The sequence below is a fragment of the Amblyomma mixtum genome, chromosome 3 (genome assembly GCF_055824585.1).
Source record: "Amblyomma mixtum isolate Tamu chromosome 3, ASM5582458v1, whole genome shotgun sequence".
In the NCBI taxonomy this organism is placed as follows: Eukaryota; Metazoa; Arthropoda; class Arachnida; order Ixodida; family Ixodidae; genus Amblyomma; species Amblyomma mixtum.
The window spans coordinates 13,021,127-13,040,182 of record NC_143014.1 but is presented as its reverse complement, the minus strand read 5'-3'; the positions used below and the strand labels follow the sequence as shown (position 1 = coordinate 13,040,182).

Here is a 19,056-nt window from a genome sequence, read left to right as displayed (position 1 = left end):
AATAAGGGAGTAATTACTCATTAGCATCCACCCAAGCACAGTCTACAAAGAAAAGCTACACAGGTTCCACAGAAACTATGTACTAGATAAAGGAAAATTCGCCCTGGTCCGGGGCTCGAACCCGGGACCACTGCCTCACCGGGGCAGTCGTGCTACAGACCAAGCAAACCAGGACGGCCAGCATGTGATGGGGTGAGCGCAAAGTGGGAGCGGTGTTGGTTCAATATTTTCGGGAATCCTTCAAGGTCGAAATGATTTGTTATAATTGCTCTTTAGCATCCACCCATGCGCAGCCATACGGCTACAAAAAAAATAGAGCTGTAAAAGCTTTCCTTTATGGCTGTGTGGCTGCGCTTGAATGCTAATGCAGTAATCACTCCCTTATTAGTAAATGGCGAATTCATCAAAGCTCCTACTTGCCACACCATGTCAGAGTTCACTGCTCAAGTATTGTCATGTAGGACCGTGGGGTATAATAAATATTAAAATAAACTGATCCTATAAGGTGCTTAGTCGCTCACCTACATCAGCAAACCAATACAATGCTCTCTTATGCATAATGTGTTCACCCAGAACTTTCCTCATAATCTATTTCCAGTAATCTTGCAGCATATTTGCATAATAGTTGTATTTAGGCCAATTTTCACAGTGTGCACAAGCTAGGTCTAGCTAGATGAATTCGTGCAATGCAAAGTAATGCATTATGCCTATCTGTGTCGGTCTTTTCTTTGTGCTTGTCTCTCCTCTTCCTCGAGGTCTGTGTCTTTTTGCGCGAAAACTTTAGAGAATCCTTTTATAAATGTCGCACACAATTATGTGTGCACTATGAGCAATGCATTGCAGTTTGTGCCATTCTTTAGGCTGCTGCAGACAGCAGCGACGTGCAATGATATTCTGATTCGTCTATTTGTTTTAGACAAACTCTAAATTGCCCTAACACTTCATGAAGAAACTCCCGGCATGCTTCCCGGCCGGCTGGACACAGTGACCCCATAATGCAATAACTTCATACAGCTGAGCAAGCTAGTGCATGCTGAACATGCCTCAAGATGGTGGCCACCTATGCTCCATCCCGCACTGCACCGAGGTTCGTCGCTTTTTTTAAGGCAAAAGCCTTTAATGGCTCATACTCGCGGCCATGACTCTGTCTGTCCAAAGGGTCATAACTAGTCGCAAGTCATGACTAACTACTCATCAACTAGAAAAAAAAAAAATCCTAAAATCACGGCGACAATCGAACCACCACCCTTCCGTTCCATAGCCGAGCATGCTAACGCATACGCAGTTCTCCTTGTCTGGCGTTGCGGGAAAAGCTTTCGCCTCATCACACCAAAAAGCCCACTCGAAATTTTTTCCTCAAGCTGTTGCTCATCAGCGCTCAGCAAAGATGGCAGATGCGATGTGCTGTTTACGCAGATATCACAATATGTGCAAGTATTAATTGTGCAACGAAATTATATTTTTGCGCCATAATTAAATGCAGCCTTTGTTGGCTCAAGCTAAGCTTAATCGGCCAGCCAGCCAGCCAGAATCACGCCGGCAGAAGGAAGACTCAACTACACGCAAGCCTGAGGAGCCTCTATCCCAATGCGTGTGCTGCTCGTGTTTTGTAAGTGAGACAGAAACAGGCAGCGGCTCGAAAACGCGCGCTAAAACTTCGCCGGACCGAAGGTGGCTTGCACACATAAGGCATAAGAAGCACTGTGAAAGTCCGCGTTGTGACATCCGTTTTTATTAGTCCATTTACTGTAAACTTCGGGACATCAGGAACAAATGCTGAGTGACAACAGTCATAGTTGTTATAAATGGGCTTCAAAAAACCTAACACTTTGAAACGGCGGCAATAACTCCGGTTATGTCCGCCTGGACAGACGGCGCACAATGCTGCCAAATTCGAATGCATCAAGTTTGGTGCAATTTTCGCCATTTTTATCAGGTTGGCGCAGCTTATATCTGGTTTGGCGCAAGAGTGGCGTCACTGTAGTGTGCTTCCACTAAGCAAAGCCAATGCTGAAACAATAAAGCTAGAGCTACCCCAGTGTGTTCGATGCACAGTGATGGCACTCAGTGCAGCATCCTGCACAAAACCATAATGCTAAATGCAGCACACAAAAAGTGGCACTGAGGAGAACCTGCACAAAAGCATGCACAAAGGGGCATGCTGAAATCCACACAGACAGCACCCAGCCCTGTATGAAAGATGCTCTAGCAGCTGAGCTGCAGTGGAAGGGACAGCCATGTTTTCAAGCAGAGAAACACTTGGGCTAAAGGGGAGCAACCAAGCAACGACTAAGGCAAACTTCGACAGGGCTTCAATGTGCAGAGCCTGTTTAATGGCTGCTCCCTGCACTGCATCACTAACAGCCAATGGCGCATTCCAGTGGCGCATTCCAGTGAGCGAACAGCAGCACTCCCAAAAGTGAGAACGGGTGCCTTCAAGTAGGCGAATTCATCCAGTGCGCAGTGCAGGGGGAGGAAATTGGTTTTGCCATTCTCACATCGCTGCTCTTTCTCTTCCTTTTCTCGAGAGCCTTCAAAACTGTATGAAAAAACCATCAGCTTGTACCACGCATGCACAGTGTGTTTTGGTAACAGGTGCAAGTTTCAGCTGCAAGCCCACGCCTCCCACTTTGCCTGTGCTGTTGGCTCTTACGGAAGTGGATCGTACCTGTGGCATTCACATGCATTTATTTCCAAACCAGTACAGCAGAAATTTTCACATACTCCACGGAGGGCACTACCTCTCGTTGAAAAGGCTTGATGGTTTTAATTTAATTTTTAACAAACACTCAAGTTTGGCCTCTGTACTGGCAGAAGTCTAAGGAACGGCTGAGCGGACCAAATACATGTGCATGATCGCCAACTCAAGCACTCGTAGATGTGAAAATATAATAAGTTGGAAAAACAAGCATGGTCAAATGGCCGCTCTTGGAGCACAGCGTCCAGTGGCAGAACAAATGCTCTTGGTGTGGTACTGTTGCTGCTCCTTGCCGCTCGATGTCTCTGCTCCTGTTTGCACATTGGAATGCACCCTAAGAAAGCACAAAAACAAAATCGCACAAAACTTTCTCGAAAAACAGCAAAGAATTGTTCAAATAAAATCAAAGGCTGATGCTGTCAAAGCAACATAAATATTGGTTCAATAATGACAAATAATGAAACTGCATACAAAAGCCAAATATTTAACAGCTTAGCTACACTTAAATGCATATTCATCAGGTTGTTTTCAAGTTCAAAAGCACTGTGCAGCACAAGAGTGCCGCAATGCGCTTATATAAATCATGAGGTGCAATATGAACGTCATGGAGGAACACCAACTACACATCTAGTGACTGCCGATACTGTTACGGTTGCTGTTGTAGTAACAGTGCAGAAAGAATATAAAAGAATGAACACATGAACAAGATGTTGAGTTTGTGTGTACCTGATTATAGGAACTGCATTTTTATGACAAGCATGTCACTGCACCAACTATTCCAAGGAGCTTTCATGTGCTTGCTCTTTCACACTTCCTTACGTTAACTGAATTTTTTATACTTCTCTTGTCCAAGAACAGGATCACAGAGAGCCCTTCATTCAAGAACCCATATAACTACCAGCATACAGGTGTTGACAGTACGATTATGTAATGTACTACAAGGCAAGGCATTACAACTGTTATGCAATGAAATTCCAAGAGAAGGTGGACTGAAACTTTTCCTGCAGCTCCTTAATTCACATTACCATTTTAAAGTATTGCCTGCTTAGCAAAAAACATACCAAGTGGCTGCAGGAATAGTGTAAAAATCCAGTGTTCAGCACCAAGAACAATGGAAAAAATGAGCAAAAGTCATAAGCCTTGCATGAAGACCAGAACATTAAGGGAACATGCCGAATGCCACAACAACACCCCCCCCCCCCCCCCCCCCCCCCTTGCCCACTCGGGCTCAAGACGAAATGCAGGGATGCACATCAAGCCAGTTGTCACACACACACAGACGCGCGCACACACGCACACACACACACACACACACACACTGGCAAGACTTGACAGTCCGTAAATAAGTTATTTAAAAAATTTTTCCAACACGATGACACTCATAGCAATGAGACAGGAGCCACCTCCCCCCACATCCAGCTGGCAGGAATGAAAACGAGCTCCAGGGTTCAACAAGCCAATAGAGCAGCCTGCGAGCCTCTGCCGATGCCTAGCCGGTGCCCAAGGGAACACGTCTTTATCACAGCTAACAACGCAGTTTGGCGGCTGCCTTGATCACAGACATGGGGAGATTGTAAGTCTCTGGACTAAGTTTGCAACCAGGAACTGTAAATATGGAAGCCTCTGCAAAAAAAAAAGGAAAGAAAAAGAAAACAATAAACAGCAAGAATATGCTCAAGGAGAGCTTGAACAAGAATACATATTATACCAGTGGACAGCTTTCCGAGGCAATGCAGCCAGGCTAGGCAGGAAAACAACCCATTCCCCATGGCACATTGACAAAGGATTTTCCCTTTCCTGCCTAGCCACAAAAAGCTGTCCGCGAGTATAAAAGCAAGGGAAGAACATTTCACAGTGATTTCCGCTGGTTTTATTTATTTATTTATTTATATACCTACAGCTCCCTTGTGGGCATTAGTGTAGGGAGGAAAGAAAATAAACAATATGAGTGCACAGATGATATAATACAAATTCAGCAGCAAATTGAAAAGCATGAAACAAGCAGTGAAAAATAAAACGATATGTATACACGTAGTTGTCTTTATATTTGCATCACTTAATCACACTGTATCGTGGTAACTGGAAACACAGGTATGAGAAGTTAAAAGAAATGCTAAAACCCATTAAAAAAGAATATTTTTCAGATCCTGGATAATAGATAGACGAAGGGGTCCCGGAAACAATTCCTGCAGGCAAACTATTCCACTCATGTACTGTCTTAGGGAAGATGCTGTTCTTAAATAAGTTTATTCGGCAAGCATATTCACGCACTTTTCAGGAATGGTCCATTCGTGCAGATACATATGTTGGTTTTTTTAGATATCTTTATCGATGCCTGTTCTAGAGTTAAGGATATTATAAAATAGCGACAAGCGCAGGTATTTTCTTCTCGTTTCAAGCAGCGGTCACCCCAGCTTTTTCGAAAAGTCAATTACCTGATACAAAATAAGCAGCACGTGCCTGTACGCGTTCAAGTTTTGCGATATTGCACTGGGTTGACGGATCCCAAGTACTGCAAGCGTACTCAAGAATGGGACACACATTTGACATAATGTTTCCTTTAGCTTTGTTGGTGCCTGATTAAAGTTTCGTCTGAGGAAATTTACCATTCGACTAGCCTTCATAGTTACGTTATCTTTATGAGCATTCCATGACAAATTGGCAGAGGATACAACCCCCAAATATTTGTATTCTCCTGCGACCGACATGCAGGTTCCATCCATGAAATAATTGGTAAGAACTGACTGTTTTGGTTGATGGGAGCAGGTGTAAGAAGCTGTGTCAGAGTGAATGAACCTGCCACAAGGCACCCAATCCTGATCAACCAGTGAAATACCAACATGCTCCAGCAGAGAGCTAGACAGAATCTCAAGTGCAACTGGTTCCGGAAGGTGGGCCTGGCATTATTCCTTTGTACATTTTTGCTCGATGATGATACCATTCCATGATATCTTTCACTTAGCTCGTAAGGTGTGTTGCAGTTCGCCATGGCTAAAGGTCAAAGACAACAAGGGGTGAACACCAGGAATAAGTGCATACCTTGCATATGTGTGCACCTACGTAGCCAGTGATTTTTAGAACATCTGTGAGGCAATTCACAAAACACTGTTTTTGACACCTCTCCGTCGCTAACAATTAAGCCCGATTACTCGCATCAGGCTCCATCACCAGACTCATCCGAAATTGCAGAGGAAGCAGCCATCGCGCTCGCTCTCATCTCCACCCCTGCCACCAAAATTCCCTCAGACTCAAAATCCGCCCTATCCAATTTCGCCAAAGGCCTGATATCCTGCACCGTGGCTCACTTCCATGCTTCTGACACCCCACCTGCCCTTATCTGGACCCCCGCACACGCAGGCCTCCCGGGTGACGAGGAGGTCCTCGCCCGAGGTCTCTCTTTCCGGGCCGGAGTTGGTCCCCCTCCGCCATCCCAGGAGCGTCTGCTTACCTTCAGAGATATCCTTACCACTGCCGGCTCCCTTCCTAACCCTAACCCAGGCCTCCCACAGGTGCCGGCCCCAGACCCGTACTGCTTCATGCCTGCTACCCCGATCAGTTCCTCTCCTCCTGTAAGCTCTGCTGGAAACCGGGAGATTTTCTTCACATCCTCCTCACATGCCCTACCTTCCCACACCACGGCGGAGCCATACTGGAAAACTCTCCTGGCCAGCTCCGCGGCTGCTGACCAGCGCCGAATAATTACCAACACCCTGAAGCGGATAGCCCTCCAAGGGCTGTCCTTTGCACTTTAAGGGCAGCCCCCTAAGGGTTGCCACGTAAGGGGAGGGGGGTTGCCCCCCTCTGCATTGCTTGGCAATAAGCGTTTTCACTACAACCACCAGTGAGGCATCGGTGTAGTGTAGCAAAGCTAAATACTATGCAGAAACTGTGTTGGATGCGGGGTACATACGCCGGCTGAGATTGGCCAAAGCGAGCCGTTTGGCTTCAGAACTATGTGCTCCTCACTCGTTGGGCTTTTCTCAGCATATCACAGTACCAACCAAATTTGCCAACATTTTGAAAGGGCGCTGGTATTCATAGCATGTGTACGAGAGCTGGTGATGCAGCAGCCACGTGTCACTACTTTTGGGCCCACGTGACTGGGGTTGCTGCTCTCCCTTGGTGTGACGTCACAGCACATTCTGGCGCTCAGAAACTGAAATCACTCAGTACAAACAACACAGTACAAATAATCAATTATTTACTACGCATATACGAATCGTGGAGCATGTATCACGCCTCCTGAGGCAGTTCTCCTTAAATTTGTGAAGTCCATCGTCAGTTCAATAATCTACACTATCCCCTACTTACATCTATGAAACCTGAAGAAAGAATGCAGAGAGGTTACGATCCACAAAGCCACTAGCAATGAGGCTCCCAACAGCAGCCTCTACTTCAAAGTTTCTAGCTAAAATGAGGCACAACACACATGAAATAACAGAGGCTGACACATGCACAACCGGACAAAACATCATCAAACAACAAGGCTTTGATACACTCTTACAGCGGGGCCAAAAACTCGCCTCTCTATACAAATAACACAGCACTTGGAGATTAACCCAGTACCCAGGAACATCAATCCGGAGTTCTACAAAGACACAGAGAAAGGGACAAAGCCCTCCACCAAAAGCTGTATCAGGTGGACTCCGCAGAATATTGTGGCTCCAATTAGGTACCAATAGCCATAGTCAACAACACAAATAGGATAATAGAGGGAGCTTCGATCCAAGCCAAAATCAGTGAAACTGCACAAGAGGATGCCATTACTCTCGCCGTGGCCTCTACAGAAGCCCCAACCATAGTTAGCAATTCCAAACAGCAGTAAGAAACTACTCAAAAGGGCTAATTTCACCCCTAGCCAACCAAATCATATCCACATGGGAGAACCCCAGAACAATTAAAGGGTCCCAGAAAAGGGTGTCTGAGGTTGGCAAAAAAAATACTTGCATTGTGTAGAGCATAGGCCACTGAACGTTCATGCCGCATACAATACATAAAAAACGAGTACATAATTTACAATACATTTTCTAAAACTACCACTCCCGAGCCTCGCGGCAACCCGCGCTCATTACGTCATTTTAGCGCTTGTTACATCACCAGCACAGGGCCATCATTGATTCGCCGTGCCAAAGTGAAATCACGCATTTAACACATTAAAAGCTGTAGATACTTCACATTCTTACTCTTTTCGGAAACATTTCACATTTCAACAAGGAGATCTGTCATTTATATGGATGTTAACGCGGTCATTGTGTGTTCGGTGTTGGAAATTAGTACTGCACTTCCGGTTTACAATGTTGTCGTCTGCTAGTACCGCTTGTGTCACTCCACCGCCGCCGTCGAATCGAATCAAGAGTCGAGGTGCGATTCGGAGTCACCACGCTTCTGATTTCTGACGTGACCTCCGTCGCATGTGCAATCAAAATGGATCGGCCATGCTGTGTCGTCGGTTGCAAAGCCAGGGACCAGCAAGATGTTGCCCTTCGGCACTGTCTGCCGAAAGATAGGATCGAGCTGTCATCGTCGTCAGGATTCAGCGCCGGATTTCTGAACGGTGTGTCCTTATAAAGGCGGGGACACATGTGCGAAAAGTGAGTGCGATTCACTGCAGTGCGCAGTTGCGAATGGCGTCGCAACGTTCGATCGCAGCTCGTCGCCTGCGTTCAATCTGCTAGATGTCAACGGCAGGCCGCTCGCGGCAAACACAACGACGGGCAGCTGGAGCCAATGTGAGTGCGGAGAGCGGCAGCGCCATGATGACACAAGCGTCGTGGGCCGAGCCACGCGAGGCCGGCCCGCCAGTCTTGATGCCGGCCGGCGGCGGCGGCTGAAAAACGCGCTAGTATTGTTTGTTCACATCCATAGCAAGCCCTGGGATAGATGCACGTCAAAATTGCATCATTTCTGATGATCGTTGGCCAATACTGAGTTGCTGGCAGAAGTGACGACTGCGATAAAAGCAAATTTCATCCCATAGCCACTTTGGTGGTACTGCTACTTGGTGCGGTTCGCCTGCCGTCTGCTAGCTCTGTTGCTGAAGTCGTCATGGGAATAGAACATATCTTTTATTATGGGACGAGTTCACAGTAAAGCGATGTGAGGAGTAGGCCTTTTATTATAGTGCAGGCGACTTCCGAAGCGCCATCAGCTGCGGCTTCGATGCGAAACCAGCTAGGCCTAGCAATGACTAGGGTAGCCTGGGACCAACGCGTAGTTCGTCGCTTGCCGTTGCCGAAAGATCCACTTTTGCACAGGCATGTTGTTGTTGCTCGAATCTAGGAAGCATCCTCTCTGTATCATAGCTGTTAGGTATTTTCTTGTGCGAACGTGAAGTACGCCAAGCATGCCGGCCGGCCGGCCAGCCTGGATCCCGTCGGCCCGCATCATAAAAACTAGCTAAAGATTGTTCTTGACGTAAATAATAAGCCCTGGGATAAGAAATGTGGACAATGCGTCATTTTTGAGGATCGCTGACCAATACTGAGCTGTTGGTAAAGGTAACAACTGTGATCGAGCAAATTTCTTGCCACAACCGCCTTGCAGCTGCCGCTGGCCCAATGTTGGGGTCCGGCTCGCCCGGCGCCCGCTAGCTCTGCTGCCGAAGGCTTCGCGGAAATTGACCATACTATTATTTTATTGTGAGATAATGCTGTTGACAGTAAAGCGATGTGTAGAGCAGGCCTTTTATTATAGCGCAGGCAACTTCCAAAGCGCCAGCCGCTGCGGCTTCGATGCGAAACAGGCTATAGGCCTAGCGACGACCACGGAAGCAGCAGAGCTCGTCACCCGGAGTGCCCGCGAGCGGTGCCGTTGCTGAAAGCTCGCAACAGAAGCAGGCATGCTTTGTCACCGCTCGGGTATAGCTGGCAGTCCTTCTGATAGCAAGGCGATCTTGTCTTTTCTTGTGATATTTGTACACCACCCCAAGCAGCGCTCAGGCACTGCTGCACGGTGGCGAAGTGCAATACCGGTTGTGGGCGGAGCTTGGGTTGAGCGGCGCAGCAATGCTTACCGCTCCATGTGTCCCTGCTTGCTGTGGGGCGACAGTTCGCAAGCGACGATCGGTGTGGCGCGTCGGTCAAGTTTTCGCTCATGTGTCCCCTGCTTAAGGCTGAAAGCCCATTTTGGTACTCACCCATAAAAGTTATTCCTTCAGCTTGGGGTCCATAGTTTTAGAGAAGCCGCAACGACGGTTGCAAGACAAAGGTGAACAAAGCAGACAGTGGGAAAGCAAGCGAAAGGGCGCGTCAACAAACAGATCTCGTCGTTTGTGGGCGGAGCATGGTCCCGGCCTGTAATCTTTATTTTTGCATGGTTTGCTCCGGTGTACGAGGTGAGAGAGAAGAGGCTGGTGATGATTTTTAATAGCCATTATCTGTGGTTCCAAACAAGGTACATCAAAAATTTTTGCGGTAGGATGATGGATCGTTCAATGTCTATCAGTATTTCGACTTCTCTTTGCCTACATGGCCATCTTTTCAGGGACCCTTTAAGCTAATTGCAAAGTAGCTAGGGCACTTTATTGCTCAACAAGAGACAAGAAGTACCCTGGAGAAGGCTGCAAACAAGTATATTTCCCAGCTTCACTACATGTTTCCAGACCAATATTCGAACTTACATATAAAATGTAACCAACCACTACATGGAGGAAGCGAACACAGGAGAACCTTCAGTTGAGCAGTGGGAGGTTATGCTGCTCAGCTCTGACCTAGGCGCCTAGTCAGTCATGACTCATCACTCTCAAAACAAACTCGCTCGCTCCAATTCCAGGAAGTGATCTGCATGCAACACGCGAACAAGACATGCTTGTGGAGCATCTCTCATAGAATTGAGGCACCCTCGGCGACGGCGTGCCGTAGCGCCGTCATGCGGCCATGCTCCAGTGCATACCCCCTGTAGTGGGCTAACATTCGAGTAAAACGGTTTTACTGCAATATGTTGCCAAATCACCCTTTGCACCACAAAAAAATCACCCTGACGTCTGTAGGCCAAACATGAGAGGGCACTCACGGTCAGGGAGATCGTACACTTTGGGTGGCATGTCTGCAAAATAGCTGTGCCGCAGGGCATTTGCGGCTGAGATCCTGTTCTGTGGCTGAAGCTGGAAGGGAAGAGAGGCACAGTCAGCCTCTTTGTAAGCCAGCATAAGAAGGCCACACTTACCTGGAGAAATCTGTTGGCAATTTCATCTGCTTGCAGTGTTTCTGCCAACTTGGGGAAGGCCTGTTTCAGGGGTTGACCTGGGTACACACCAAACTTGTCTGGAACAAAGAGTTACAATGCACTAATGTTTCTCAACGGAGACTAGAGTGTAGTACTTACGCAGCTTGTAATTTTTATACCGAGAAACACCTTCCCAAGTGTCTTCTGTAGGAGTTCCCAGGATCTAGAATGTGATGCAAAGAAGCTTTCAGAGCAGTCGCCATAAAAAAAGCCCCACTGGAGTCATATTATTCTTATCAGATTTATGGTTAATAGGGTTTAACTTCTCAAAGCGACTCAGGCTATGAAGGACACCATAGTGGAGGGCTCCAGATAATTTCAACCACTTGATTATATGAAGAACGTCTGAGAAAATAGGATGATAACAGGTGGGCAGTTAAGGTATTTAAATACCTATACAGAAAGAGCATAACTCACAATGGTAGTAAAGAACTAGGAAACTAACCATAATTATGCAGGAAACAAGAATGGAGAAATAAGGAGCATTAAGTGACAGGTAAAAAATGCAGAATGTAAAAACTGGATTAATTCAAAGCAAAAAAAAAAAAAAAAACTAACTGTAGAATTATACTGAAATTGATAAAGGCAGGTCAGGAAGGAATCGTTCTATGATAAGTGAAGAGGCAGTGTACCCTACTGCTAGGTCAGGGTGTCTTAGGACGCGAAGCTACAAAAATTTAACCAAGATGACACATGTGCAGTGTGTGGTGGTATCCATCTGGATGTCGATGCAGGCACAGTCAATCTCCCCGAGGCCCTAGGGTTTAGAGATAATGATGGTCACAAGAATGAATCTGTGGTAAAGTTAGCAAAAAACATTTTCGAGCAGAATAAAACAAGCCGAATGTTGGAGTAAGTGCTATTTTTATGTGAAACTGTTCGGAAAAAGCTATTGAAATACTTCAGAGTAAAATGGCAGGGCGACGATGAGCAATCATGTGCACTTCGTTTCAGAAGCATTCAGTTTTCGCCAGCAAAGCTATCACAGATAAGTGACCACATTTATCGTGTCCGCAGCTATTATTGCTGCAGCATTTGTGGGGCACTTACTGGTCTTGGTTGTCGCACAGCGCACAAAGAACAGGAAACAGCAGGAATGCAGCGGCACGCCGCAATGCCACACAAAAAGAACAGCATTGCTTTGTTTACATCTGACCACAGCTTGTTATTTCATTATCCCAAGTTGTCTGCCATTTAGCCTTCAACGCACAATGCATTAATTTCATGCAGTCTCTATGGGGCATGCTCTTTCCTGATTTCGTGACTGCTAGCTCCTGTAGCACACAGGTCAGCTCCTTCATTTCTGTCTATTCCAACATGACTCGGCATCCAGAAGAATTTTATCACATGTCTATGTGTTGTGACTTTTCCTATGACGTGTAGTATATATATTTCCTACTAAGGTTTTGACTGCATTTCTGGAATGTAATGCTGTGAGCACACTAAGTAAATCTGTGCAGATTATGGTGTTTTCAATAGTGTTATTTATTATGGTGCTGACAGCTACAGAGACTGCATAACATTTGGCAGTAAAAATGGATGCACAGTTAAGAAGCCTTACTATTTTTTCTCAGTTTCCTTGTACTACCGCGCTTCTAACATTTCTATCTGACCAATTAGCCAATTTATTTAGTCATCTGTACCTGACTCTCACATGTTGATACGCTGTAGGACGTACAGGGAATTTGCAGGTCATCTACATACATTGAATACATAATCAACTTTGTGATTATTTTTGCTATGGAGTTTATCTTACATGCCTGAGGTACACCGTTCTCCTGGATGAAAGTCACTGATAGGGTAGTATCCTGATGTATTTGGAATGAATGGTCTGCTAGAAAGTCACTCAAACAGTTCAGCATACTGCCCCAGATGCCTAGATCTGATAGTTCGCTAAGTATGCCAAACCTCCAAGTGGTATCGTACGCCTTCTCCATGTCACAGAAGACCGCAAGAGAATGTTGCTTGTGTATGAACGCCTCCTGAACTGTGTTTTCAAGACGGACAAGATAAACTATGGTGGAGCATGCTTTTTTGAAACCACACTGATGTATGTCGTGAAGCTGAGATTCAAGAACACCAAAGGTTAGTTGAATGTTCAAGACGCTTTCAAGTGATTTTGCTACACAGCTGGTGAGCAACTGGTCTATAACGACAGTCGACGACAGATTTTTTGGACTCTCTAGAGACCATGAAAACGTTTGAAAGATCAAATTTCATCGAAAAAAATAACTTTAACCTACTGCCATTACGCCGCAGGGTAGTTCTGTGCACATTCTGAAGCCCCTCATAACTAAATCTCTCCGCGTCGTGTACAGACGACGGACAGCGACTGCTTTCACAAGCTCTCATACGATGGCTAAACTACCTTCGGCATGGCACCGCCGAATGCACGCATTGGGACAAAGAACCTGCTGTTGCAGGCGCTGCGCTGCAACCACATAGATTATACTGGGACTAAAAAAAAAAGAAGCAAGAAAAATGAGTACCAGCGACACCACAAAATATAAAGAGCTTACAGCCACAGTATGAAGGGCCCGGAACGAAAAGGCGAAGATGGTGAAACGATCAATCTTCAGCTGAAGCAAGCGCTTCGTCAGTGTTGGCCTTCATTAACAGACCGAGCGTACACCGAGAGGCATCAAAACGCCAGCTGCTGAGGGTGTGCTCACCTTGCTTTTGAGCAGACGCCTCCCATGCATGTCCCCTCTTCCCATATTCGGGACGAAAGACTTGGCATAGAAGAGTTCCCCGAACTTTGACTACTGTTCCAAGTTTGTGCCGGCTTGTGAAAACTATCAGCCCCGTCATTTCAGAGGTTCCCTTTTAGCTTGAATTGCTTTTTGTTTGATAAGTGTTCGATCTCCCTTGCAGTTTTAATGAACAAGGCTCTACTGTATACATTATGACATTATGTGGCGGCTTGGGTATTGGCAGCAAGTGCGAAAAGTAAGAAAAATTGAGTAGTCACTTGTGAAGCATCCGAAATTTCAGGAGCTATTCCACATTGGCTCTATGGGCCATGTCGTGATGCTCTGAAAAAGTCGGAATAATCAAGCATGTCCGAAAAACCAGGGGTCCGAATTTTCGGCCGCCGACTGCACCAGGGTTTGATGATCATTTTCCAGGTTTCAAGAAAGGTACCATGATGGCTTTCTTCCATGCGCCAGGTATCTTCCCTGAAAGCCCGACTTCGTTTAAGAATTTTATGCGTGCCTCAACGGCGGCCTGAGAGAGATGTGCAAGAATGGTGTGATAGGCCTGCTGCTGTCTAAGTGCAGATAGTGCTCTATTTAACTCTTTCGCTACCGCGCCATAGGCCATCGTTCGCATATGATCGATTCAAATCGCCCGCGCAAAAAAGCTCATTTTGGAGCGTCGTGGACGTGCTCCGCCATCTAGCTAGCGAGCTCAACAACTGCTTTTTCGATTGCAGCCTTGGTTTCAGTGTTTTGACCTGAGGGGGCGCCGTGAAAAATAAAACTTTGAACGGCCGCAGCAGCGTCAGCCGGAGAAAATGGCGTCCGCATCGCCGCGCACTCCTCGAAAGCGAAAGCTGACACCGAGCACGCCGGCCGGTCTCGGTTTCGTTTTCTGCGACGAAAGCAGCGGTTATTAGTTGGGCAACAATGTACAAACGTCGGATTTCGGTTTCGACAGTGAGACTTCGCCTCGGGAGCCTGGAACGTCAGAGCGTAGTTGCATGTAAGCTCTGTTTTCGTTCGCTGTGTGTTTTCTGCGGTGCATACAGTTTGTAATTGATGAGAGTGGTTTATTTTTGTGCTTCAGGGTCTTCACAACGTATGGCGAAGACAGTTTGCCAAATGCTCAAGGTCGCGTCGCGTTTTTCAACCAAGACAACAGCTAGGTGTCCATATCGGCACATCGCTGCGGAGCGGCGCTCGGAGATTCGCTCGACCTCTTGACTTTTTTTTGATGCTCTTCACGGCGGAAATCATGAAAACCGTGTGCGGAAACACTAATAAGTATGCATGGATGAAGATTTTGAGCAAGTTCGGTGTGACGGCTCATGGGAAGACGTGAATCTGTTGGAGATGCTGATGTTCATTGGAATCATCATATACATTGGAATTGTTGACCTGCCACGACTATATCTCTACTGAAATACCAGAATAATCTATTCTGGCCATCTGCCATAAAAAATGATTTCTCAAAATTGGTTTTTCACTTTTTTTGTTTGTTTGTTTTGTTTTTTTTTGCACGTAACGGACCCGGATGATTCAGTGGCGGCAGCATCTATTGGCAAGACTTGGAAAGTGTCTTGGCTTTTGAACCACGTCGATAAAACTTATTTCATCGATCATGATGTTTCAGAGCTTGCCTAAAATGCCAAATTTTATCAGCTGGCTTTCAGGGAGCAGCTCATTCAAGAAATCTTCGGGTATGATGAGGGAAAAGAAGTTCACGCTCCTAATCCTCCCATAGAATCCATTCAACACCAACCGAAAAAAAAATAAAAAAAAGAAGAAACTGCAAGCTCGGCTATCAGAGAACAAGGGAGGAACAAAGATAAAACCTTATGTGAAGCACCTGTCAGTCTACCTCTGCTTCACATCTTCACCCCTGACTACTCTTCACAGTGGCCCCACAGTCATGATCCCTGACTTGACAGGCCATGGAAAGTGCAGTAAATTTTTCTCATAGCTGAAACTGTAAATAATGACAGCTATAAACATGTGCAACAGTTTGTATATTCCAGTTTTCCTCTAATCAAGTTCTGGCTTAGTGCAGCCGGTAATTTTTGTTTTTGCTATATACTTTTTTTGTGTTTTTAGCAAATTTCACAAATAAATGTTCATTTACTTTTGCACACACAACTTTTCTGTTTGTTTCATTCAGAAGTGTAGCTAATAAGCTACAATTTCATGCATTGCAATATGTGCTGGGTGTATTAGTTCTTGTGAAAAAAATTTTTCTTTCAGTACTCTCCAAATCGTCCATTTTTCCGCGGTAGCGAAAGAGTTAATTCCTGTATTGTAATTTTCTTGTTACAATCTTCATTCATGCCTACTCCTGTAGGAAGTTTTTGTTTCTATTGCGAAGCAATACTACTTTCACTTTCAGTTCCTCGCGTGGCGAGGCCGCGGTAGCTACCATTGACCTTGAGCGGCGCGCCTACCGGTGGGACGTCACAGCTCCAACTTGCGCCGTCGCGAGGCGAGGCCGCGTGTGGTGGCTGCTGCCTAACTCCTGCGCCCGCCGCGCTCGGCGCGGATTGGATTAGTTTGGATTGGATTAGATAAGATTAGATTGAATTGGATTGGACTGTATAGCCGATGCATCACCACAAGTCTAACCACAAGCACCACCACCAGCTACACTACCAGCTGAACCATGGCGTAGCTACGGATATTGCTTTCGCAATTACTGGGTTTAACCAAGCTAAGCCACAGCCATTTTCTGCCATGGTTTTGTACTTTTGAAATATGTATGTGTAGCTGGAAGAACTGGAAACAGCAGTGAAGCAGTTCACCTAATATGCCTGTTCTTCTAATGTGTGGAAAATCTGTTTCCCCACCTTCGCGGTCATCGCGGCCGACCATCATCACCGTGCGTCAAGGCAGCACCGGCTGGGCGAGGAGGAAAGTTCCCCTCTTGGGGTAAGCGGAAGCAGCGACGGGAGCGCCACCTGCAAGGCTACGCGGAGCTCTGCAGAGCCGGTGAGAGTCTCTTCGGGATCCGGCCAGCGTCACGAGCGGTTGTAAACGCGCGCTCTCGTCACCTTCCGCAGCAGGTGCACGGGGACCCGTCGCGCCTTGCCAGTGGACTTCTGGTTCCAGGCAGCGAAGCAAGCGCAGCAAATGCGTGCTCTCCTCACCTCCCCCAGCAAATGCTCGGGGATGGCTTTGCCCCAACGAATGCGGCGCGCACGGGGAAACCCGGCCGCCATTGTCGGCGCGTACAAACATTCACCGCCGATACCCCCGAAGTCGCACCTCTGCCCCAGCCAGTAAGCCGGAAACCCTTATGTAGCCTTCTGTTTCCGAGAAACGCCTCGCTGATGCTGTGTGGCTAGCCGGCCCGCTCTGTGTATTCACTGCAAGTGTAATAAATAGCATATGAGTGTCAAGCTTTGTCATCCCTCCCTTTGTCCCTCGAGCACGAACCCCTCCGCGGCTAGCGAGCGGAAACGCTGCATCCGTGGAGTGGGAGTGTGGGGCAGAAGGTTTGACCCCCAATAATTCCACAACGGCTGCCCAACGTGTGGCAAGCTCTTGGGACGAGGGACGACAGTCAGTTCGGTTCATGGAATGCCTGCCCGGATTTGGAATAGCATTAGGCCTGACCCGAATTCAGAGTTGCTAGCAAGGCTAATTTGCTTCCTGGAAAGTGAGATGAGCGGAATAGCAGCATGAGGCAATTGCTGTGCATGCTACGCTTTTGATCGTTACACCTTTGGAAGGTGAACTTACGAGGTCCGCACACGGAGGGCGAGCTGTCCACCAAGAACAGCAAGCCAGCAGCGAGTGAATGTGGAAGCCTGAAGGGTGGTCAGATTTTTCTTGTATATAGTTGTAAATATTCTCCGTTCTGTCGCTTTGGCTCTGGGAGCCGGGTGCCATAATCTGCTGGTTTGTAGTGCAGCCAGGATTGCAGGAAAAGCACCGGGGCGCTCCGACACTGCGGGAAGTGATGGGCATCGTTCACTCAGAAGTTGCTGGTATAGCAGCGAGCGAGTAGGGTCACCATGGCAAAAACGTATCTCCTTGTAGCGGTGTGTTCTAGCTGTTGTCCTTGGCCCTTTGTTGGCATCGGCAAATGTCAGAGCGAGTAGGCCGAAGGTTCTTTGGGATCTGCCTGCTGCTTTTGGGAGGAAACAGCCGTACCATGGCACTAGCATGCACAAACGTGTTTGCTTGTTTGATATTGCCACGCGCCTAACGCGCCGCGCGGCCTCCGCGCTGAGTCGAAGACGACGACGAAGCGGCGGTGGGCTCTCGTGGCGCGCTGTTCTGTTCGGTGTCGTGGAAGCTGGCTCGATAATTAAAAAGAAGGCTCCCGGTCTTGGGTTCTCCCCGACGTCTACCTTCACGGCTCCTCTGGTCGTGACACTGGTGGAGGTGCGGGGTATGCTCCCTACTCCTGAGGACGACTCGACGCGTCCGCCTCTTGTGACCACCCCTGTCCATCGTGCCAGCCGGAGGATCCGCGGCCTGTCCCCCGAGGCCCTTCCTATTGTCAGCGCGCCTTCAACTACCACTCCACTCATGGCGACGCCACTGCCCACCCTGCCTACGACTGTCCCTGCAGCCAGCCCCACCTATCTCACCCTTCAGACTCCACGCACGCCTAAGCCCTTTCACGGCGACCTGTTTGAAGATGCCGAAGACTGGTTGGCTCACTACGAACGGGTCGCGACCTTTAACTGCTGGGACGACGCTACAAAGCTGCGTAACGTTTACTTCAGCCTTGAAGACTCTGCACGAACGTGGTTCGAAAACCATGAGACTACTTTCTCTACGTGGCCGGACTTTCGACGTCAGCTCCTGAGTACGTACGCCAACAGCGACCGCCGGGAGAGCGCAGAGCGTGCACTGTCCTCTCGAATTCAGCTCCCCAATGAGGGTGTTGCCATGTACGTCGAGGATGTGAAGCGTCTTTGCCATCGCGCCGATCCGGCCATGCCTGAAGAAAAAAAGTTGCGGCACCTGATGCGCGGCGTAAAGGACCAGCTCTTTTCCGGCCTCGTGCGGAACCCGCCCAACACCGTCGCGGAGTTCCTGGCCGACGCCGTGCACATGGAGAAATTGCTGCAGCAAAGATCCCATCAATACGACCGGCAACTGCGCAAGACGTCGACTCTATCAACGTTGGACCGGTTGGACCATGATCCCAGGACGAATCCGGACTCTCTTCGCGAACTCATCCGTTCCGTGGTCCGCGAGGAGCTGCAGCACCTTCAAGCCACCTTTGCCCCTCGCGTCGATTCCGTCACCAGCGTCATCCGCGAGGAAGTCCGACAGGCCCTCAGGGCACAAGACGCTGCAGCTGTGCCGGCGCCGCAACCGACCCCATACGATCCCGCGTCGTACCCGACTCCTGTCCAGCCAGTCACGTACGCGGACGTCGTGCGCCGCGCGGCCCCATCTCCTGGGCCTTCGCCTTACACCGCA

General features: G+C 47.8%; 1 protein-coding gene across 7 annotated transcripts in view; it reads right to left on the bottom strand.

The window, feature by feature from the left end:
• Nucleotides 1-4,197: 4,197 nt before the first annotated feature.
• LOC149349245 (cyclin-dependent kinase 14-like) overlaps nucleotides 4,198-19,056 on the bottom strand; it is a 185,685-nt gene continuing 170,826 nt past the window's right edge. For all 7 annotated transcript variants that reach the window (XM_089578185.1, XM_089578188.1, XM_089578184.1 and 4 more), the window contains 4 exons: nucleotides 11,021-11,084; nucleotides 10,862-10,959; nucleotides 10,709-10,799; nucleotides 4,198-4,321 (listed from right to left, as the gene is read on the bottom strand). In XM_089578185.1, the coding sequence (XP_089434311.1) occupies nucleotides 4,224-4,321; nucleotides 10,709-10,799; nucleotides 10,862-10,959; nucleotides 11,021-11,084 (351 nt within the window). In that variant the 3' untranslated portion in view covers nucleotides 4,198-4,223. The remainder of the gene's footprint in view (nucleotides 4,322-10,708; nucleotides 10,800-10,861; nucleotides 10,960-11,020; nucleotides 11,085-19,056) is intronic.